This window comes from Zingiber officinale, chromosome 8A (genome assembly GCF_018446385.1).
Source record: "Zingiber officinale cultivar Zhangliang chromosome 8A, Zo_v1.1, whole genome shotgun sequence".
In the NCBI taxonomy this organism is placed as follows: Eukaryota; Viridiplantae; Streptophyta; class Magnoliopsida; order Zingiberales; family Zingiberaceae; genus Zingiber; species Zingiber officinale.
Window position 1 is genome coordinate 123,509,914 of NC_056000.1, and position 6,966 is coordinate 123,516,879.

A 6,966-nucleotide genomic window follows, 5' to 3' on the forward strand; every position below is an offset into this window, starting at 1 on the left:
TCTTTAAAGCTTCCATTGCCTTTCGATTTCACATATTTGTTTTAGATTTCCGAAAAGATCCGGTATTGGATCGCTTGAATCTTTTGTCGATTCATATGCGATAGCGTGATCTTGAGGAGGATTGAAAACCTTCCACTTTGATCATTTACTCATGAGGTTTGGTCCCTCTTGAATTGAAGTATATATAGGTCATTGTCAACTATGTGCATCATAAACCATTCGATCGAAACCATGTGGCTCATTCGATCTAGTTTAGGCGGCAATTCGAAATTCATAGACATGTTACTCAGAGTTCTAACAGATCATTCACTAGTGCTCAAATCATCATCACCATTACAGGCATTTACCTATTACTCTCTGCAGTGCTCTCTTTATCATCCCTGGTGAGGCCTCACTGGTGCTCCTGAGCTGCATTCGACACCAAGAGGCGATCAATTGGTAATCCAAGCGAAAACTACATAATGTAATCCACTGCATTTACCTTGCATTTGATCGTCAAAGCAAGCGCACCCTCGACGATCGAGGACTGCATCGAGACAGGATCCAAGTGGAAATTGCCTATAGATTCGACGATCTCAAGCAACAGGCATTCCCTCCAGGGGCAATGCATCACCACTGCAACCTCCTTTTTGTTGAAGGTAACATTGACATCGATAGGACCTTCTTTGGATAGCACCCAGTGGTGCTCCCCTTCTGCTTCGAGGAGGTCAGATTTACGCTTGTGCGCCGACCGCTTCCTGCCAACAATGGCTATCTCTTTGTTGCCATAGTTGTCAGATGTTCTTTCTGCTACATCATCAGGATGCTTGCTTCTGTCTTCAGTGTCAAGATCCTCTGATGACCTCCGGCACGATTCTAGCTCTTGCACTCTTTTCTCAAGATCTTTCAAGTAATCAATTGTGTTGCCAAGGATAGCTGCCTTGTCAACCTAATGAAGAAAGATGGAGCAGCAATTGACTTCTCTAACACTAGTGACTATATTGTTATGAATGCTTTTAGTTTATCAATCATGAAATACAGATGGAGGCTTTGAGAAAGCTATAGGATCACCTTGCTAATGGAGGGAACCAACGATTGCAAAAGCACGAATTTCTCGTTCAACTTCTCCCTTCTCCTTCTCTCCGACGAAACACTGGTTGCGCGTGGCTGTCCTTTCTTCAATAGATTCCCCGGTAAACCATTTTGTTCTTGGCAATTTAGAATGCTGCCATTGAGTAACCATTCTCCATCAATTATAATCTTCTTCAGCAGCTTTTGTGGTGTGCCATTGAATGGTTTTGCGCTGCTCAAACCTCTTCTCCAGACGATAAAACTTGATTTGTGAGAGACCTTTGAGAAGCATGGCATTGATTTTACCTGTTTCGACAACAATAACAAACATCCATCAGCATTTTGCTTGCTGTCATTGAGTTGTTAAGGAGGGTACATGTTTTTACCTGTTTAGAGTTGCATAGAATCCTAGTAAGAGTCCTCACATAGTGTATGTCGTTGCCAACTTGGACCTTATTGGTCGAAGAAAGAAGCTGTTGAGCATCAACAATGGACAATGATTCTTGCTCATTTGAGTTTAGAGAACCATGAAGGCAATTTAGCCCATTCAGTTCGAGCAGATCCTCGAGCTGTTGAGTTCGAAAGCACTCATTCGAGCCATCACCGGGAGAACTGATATTCAGTTCTTCACAGATATCAAAATGCAGTTTCTCAGCCTCATCCTTTGTAGTGGCATACGACTGAAGAGCAAAAGGAAAATGCACTGGATGAATCTCCAGTGGATTTGAGCTTTCTATGACCAAATTTTCATCCTCCAAAACCATAGAATTGTCTAAATCGTCACCGAGATTTTGATTTTGAATAACTTGATCGGTAGCGGCCATTTCAGCCATTTCAGGAGTGGATATAGATTGTTCAGAGCAAACTGGAACCGGTAGCTCCCAAAAGAGATTTGTGGTTTGCATAGCAAAAGCTGGATCCTCCAAAACCTTTCAATAAGTTGTTTCATATCGAAGAAAGATACTCGCGTTAAATAAACCCGAATCGGAAAGGCAAACTTGAAGTATCAAACTAAAAATGAATCGAAACTCACCAATTCAGTTGTACCAAACTCCAGCACACCATCCATGAAAGGGATACACAACACAGTCTGAAAGAGGCAAACTTGTGAATGAAATATTTAGAAATCGAAGTTACAACGACTAGCTAAAAATTCTTGAGATTCTTCTAACAACAAGATACTTTACATGGCTATTATGCATGGAAAGCTCGTTCAAGATATGTAGGATGTCAAGTGTAGCAGTTACAAGTTTGATATCGAACCAGAGTCCTTTGTTACCTGTATAGATGCGCTCTGGATGGCGTCGAACGACAGACCGAGCAAAGAAAACAGGAGCAACATATCAAAAGAGAAAGAGTAACCAAATGTTAGCCTTACAAGTAATGTAATCATGCAACTGACTAAATTAGAACTTTAAAGAACATGTTCAGCGAGTGGTGCATGTTTTCCACCATTGCAAGTAGAGAGCGCGAAAAAATCTTGCAATCGGCAAACTGAGCATGGTTCAACCACACATACTGATCGTTCGCAAACGCTTTACCAGGCAATCTGAACAGCAAAAGAAAGTCGAAACCGAAACTGTAAACATAAATGTGGAATTAAAGCAGATGAACAATGAGATCCATGACTGATGAAGAACATCATTACCCTTGCCCTATAGTGAAGGTGAAGGACATGCAAACCAAGTAATACCACTCGGTATCGGTGAGATCCTCTGGCGACAATGAAGCACAAGGCCTTCTATTGTGAAGATTGCTATCACCTGCTGAAAGTGATTCATACAATTCTCTCAACTCTTCACTCCTCTGGAGGCCAATATGATCTGAATTCAGTTCTGTGGGTTGTGTAGTCTTCCTTGTCTTGATTTCACCATTATAGAACCCATCAGTCCATGCCAAAACCCTAAACAAATGAGTAAATTTGAAACAGTAAAATCATTTAAAAAAAAAAGGTACTTTAGGTGGCACCATAAAGGAGGAAAGTTCTAAAGAAGAACACAATGAAAATATCCTCTTGACTCTAACAAATCCAACAACAAGAGAGAAACTAGTTTAATTACCCTGGTTGGTGGCTGGAGATGGACCAATAGATTGCATAACTCCACCCAATCTTCCTCACAGCAGCAGCAAGCTGCTTCCGGAGGTGCTGCTCTCTTGAATCTTCTTCATGAATCTGAGCATCTGTGTCCATTGCTCGACACATACCCTAATCGCACCAAACTCGAAAGCAAGAAAGGATATTGGAGCTTAACCTGAGAGTAACAACGCTCAGATCCTTGGCCGACTAGCAATACAGCAACATCCTACATGAAAACTACATCGAGCCATGGTTAATTGCTGCACACAAAACCTCCTGCATGTGGAGAGACTGTCAGATAAGGTACACTGTCCCTGTCCGAACTTGGAGCTATTAGCCTTGCAAGGGCAAGGGGAAAAGCTGGAAACCACCACAGCTGAGTTGCAACCATGAGAGGCTACACAAAACCCTGCTAACCTCTAATTACCATCTCCTTTTGAGTGGAGAAGATTAGGGAGGCAAATTGCAGTGTGGACTGCCCTACTTATTCTAATTAGTAGGTGCAATTATGGAGTCATGAGGCAAATTGCACTGTGGACTGCCCCTACCACAATCTACCACAATCTAGAGATTCGATCCAGTGATTGTTTTTTTTTTTTTACTGATCACGTGTGGAGGCATTAATGGGCACCGGACCAACAACCAATGAAAGAGATTGGCGGGGGAAAAACTTCCAGTAGATTTTTGGTGTCCACCAAGTTCTTCCTTTTTTCGTCACCTCGCTATCTGAACACAGACCTTGAATTATTGGTGTACCATTCTCAAAATCCTGTTAGGTGAAGCAACTTGATCTCAAAAATAGAAAATTTTATCAGGCTTTTTCATTTTTTGCTAGACTGTAAACATATTCAGCATTATTGTTGGTTTGTTGTTTCTATTCAATCAATGAGTTGCATTGTACTACTGTACTGTGTGTCCATGTAAGATTGTGATGTGTGTGTGTGTGAATCTACTGATTAGTGCATGAGGTGTTGTCATCATGAGATCTGAAGTTTGAATTTCGATAAAATTAAGATAAATATCTTTCTTATATATTAGTCACTATTCTAAAAATAAATAACAGGATATAAAATATCTCGAATTATATTTAATTTTTCTCATGCAAAAAAAATCACTGCACGTTAGAACGTAGTATTCGAACAGCTAGTGCGACGACTTTATCAGTTTTTGCTCCAATGCATATCTCCTTGTTAGATTGTGATGAAAAAACAGGAGAAGGCGTTGACAAATTAGGTTTCAAAACATTTTCAGCCACTGAAATTGTTTCAGCAACCTCCTTGGGAGTTGGGATCAAGTTATTTTCACACTGAAAAATATTTCCACGGAAGACAAATAAGGAAGAGTTTGATTTAGACATTTTATAATATTAAAGACATGAGTGCATCAGTTGCTTTGATTTCGATGTATCAGTCAATTTCGTTGTGAATTTATAATATTTAAAAATTTAAGATTTTTTAATTAGGAGAGCTCTAGAACAAAATTTATTCTACATTTTATAATAAATTGATGATAAACTTCATCAAACTTTTATAAATTTATATATATATATATATATATATATATATATATATATATATATATATATTAAGGAGTAGATGGTGAATGAATAAAATAAATTTAAGGGTATTTTATCTTAAGGAGTAGATGATGGATGAATAAAATAAATCTAAGGGCATGAAAAAATAATGGAAAGGAAAAGAAATCTCTTCTTCTGGATGTTTGTTTATCTTAATTGAAGAAGGGGGATAGATGCGGTATAATTTTATAATTGAAAAAAGATACATACGTCATTTTTAAGTATATGGATAATTTTATGAGTTAAAAAGGGTACATATGTCATTTATTTTTATATATGGTATAATTTTATAAATGAAAAAGGTACATACATCATTTTTTTATCTGTTGCTTTCCGTCCAATTTTGAAGTGATCGATTTTAACTCTAAAATCATCCACGAATGAATTATGTTTTTCTTTCCTCTTAAAATTTTAATAAATTAGACGATAAAAATCTTTTTTTTTAGTTTTATTTAGCTCTCCAAGTAAATATAGTATTAATTTTAGATAAAATCAGATCTAGAATCAGTTCAAATTAAAATTAATGTAATTTCTAAAAACCTATTTAATGCATTTACATTTTATTTTTAATCTAAATTCAACAATGTAAATTGAGTGATAAACTTTTAAAAATAATTAAAGGACCAGGGCACGGCATGATTTTGATGTTAGAAAAGTTAGATAGGCGAAATGAAAAATGCCGAAATCTGTGTGCTCGATTCATTAAAAATGTCAATGTTTCTTCATCTCTAACTTTCAGTGGGCAACTGATGAAACAATTTGCTGTGCATGTCTCTCTCACGTGCGCTGCAATAATTGGGCAGCTCGATGCAAAACACTGCACTAGTTGTTAATTATAGTCTAAACATAAACAAAACGTTTTAGGATATTATTGTTAACTACTTTCAAAGCACTTTTGGGCTATTTAATAAATGAGTTTTGAATTTAAGGCGTGGCCCTCAAATATTTTAATGTGTTTGATGGAAAATTTAAATTAGATTTCATTTTGCGTTGTTGACATATGCATCAAATGTGTTATTACTAGTTCTTAGGATGGGTTTGATTCAAGTTATCATATATAATTTTGGTTATGTGATTATTAGGTAATCACATAACCAAGGTTATGGGGAATAAAACATAACCAAATGTTATTTGGTTCAAACTAGGTAATGCAACAAAAATTTGTTTGTTTGAAGGTTTTAATGAATACCTTAGTTTAATATTTTACCGTATTATCCTCAGTTACAAAATCAACTATATATAATATTATTATTATTATTATTTATTTTTAATGTTTTTTTTACTTTTCTTTTTCTGGTATATTTTTTTACTTTTTATGTGTTTTTTATTTTTTTAATGTTTTTTATATTTTTTATATTATTTATATTTATATTTTTTTACATTTTTTAAATTTTAAATTTTATTTATTTATTTTTAAATTTTTAAAATTTTATAATTTTTTTTATTTTTAAAATTTTTAAATTTTTAAAAAAATTTTAATTTTTTTAATTTTAATTTTTAATTTTTTTTTAAATTTAAGTTTTTTATTTTTAAAATTTATATTTTTTAAAAAAATTATTTTTAAAAATTATTTATTTTTAAAATTTTTTAAATATTTTTTTTTATTTTTTTACATTTTTTAATATTTTTTTACATTTTTTCTCTTTTTTCCATGTTTTTTTTATCGGAGAGTATTTTTGGTAAAAAAATTCGTTAACCCCGGAGTCAAGAAAAACCTTAGTTTTCTGAGGTTTTCCGATTCCGAGCTGCATGACTCTTTTGCTGACGTGTCGGGCATGGAACATTACTCGGGAATCATCGAATACCTAAACCAGATAAAATTTTTGTTGATAACCTTGGATGGATAACCAAGGTTATCAAGAATAACTCTGAACCAAATACTCCCTTAGGGTTATAGTGCACTGATAAAAGAAAGACGGACTTCCTAGATAACGAGAGTTCAATAGATCTAGTAGTTATCCTACAAATTTGAGTAGGCTTTTCCTTAAACTCCTTGGTACGATTAGGAATGCCAACATTGCTCAAAGAACTCCAAGAGTCTAAATAAGGTTTACATTTTTAGCTTTACATTTATTTGTGGAATCTATCTATTCACTCCTCCTTTATAGTTGGACTTTAACTTAAAGTTCAAGCTACATTGCACGATTCTACATTTACTAATTGAGTGAATTGACATCTTGATAAATTTTCAAAGATTTAGTGAGTCATCAAAAAGGATGTTTCGTAGGATTCTCACGTGCTATATATTCACTTGAAAATAATA

The 6,966-nt window shown here is 34.9% G+C and overlaps 1 protein-coding gene across 1 annotated transcript; it reads right to left on the reverse strand.

Moving 5' to 3' along the window:
* Window positions 1-251: 251 nt before the first annotated feature.
* LOC122010082 (transcription factor EGL1-like) lies at window positions 252-3,595 on the reverse strand. Its single transcript, XM_042566457.1, has 9 exons — window positions 3,111-3,595; window positions 2,699-2,953; window positions 2,503-2,599; window positions 2,330-2,344; window positions 2,084-2,140; window positions 1,437-1,979; window positions 1,051-1,356; window positions 482-928; window positions 252-408 (listed from the first exon to the last, which is right to left on the reverse strand). Exons 1-9 carry the CDS (start codon window positions 3,251-3,253, stop codon window positions 334-336), a joined length of 1,938 nt encoding a protein of 645 aa, XP_042422391.1. The 5' UTR covers window positions 3,254-3,595; the 3' UTR covers window positions 252-333.
* Window positions 3,596-6,966: the final 3,371 nt, after the last annotated feature.

What these genes read in the sequence shown, in the direction of transcription:
- LOC122010082 (XM_042566457.1), bottom strand. Translation starts at nt 3,253, where the DNA reads ATGTGTCGAGCAATGGACACAGATGCTCAGATTCATGAAGAAGATTCA. An exon ending in TTCTATGCAACTCTAAACAG is followed by an intron (nt 1,357 to 1,436) that starts GTAAAAACATGT and finishes TTGTCGAAACAG; the next exon opens with GTAAAATCAATGCCATGCTT. An exon ending in CTTTGACGATCAAATGCAAG is followed by an intron (nt 409 to 481) that starts GTAAATGCAGTG and finishes TGTCGAATGCAG; the next exon opens with CTCAGGAGCACCAGTGAGGC.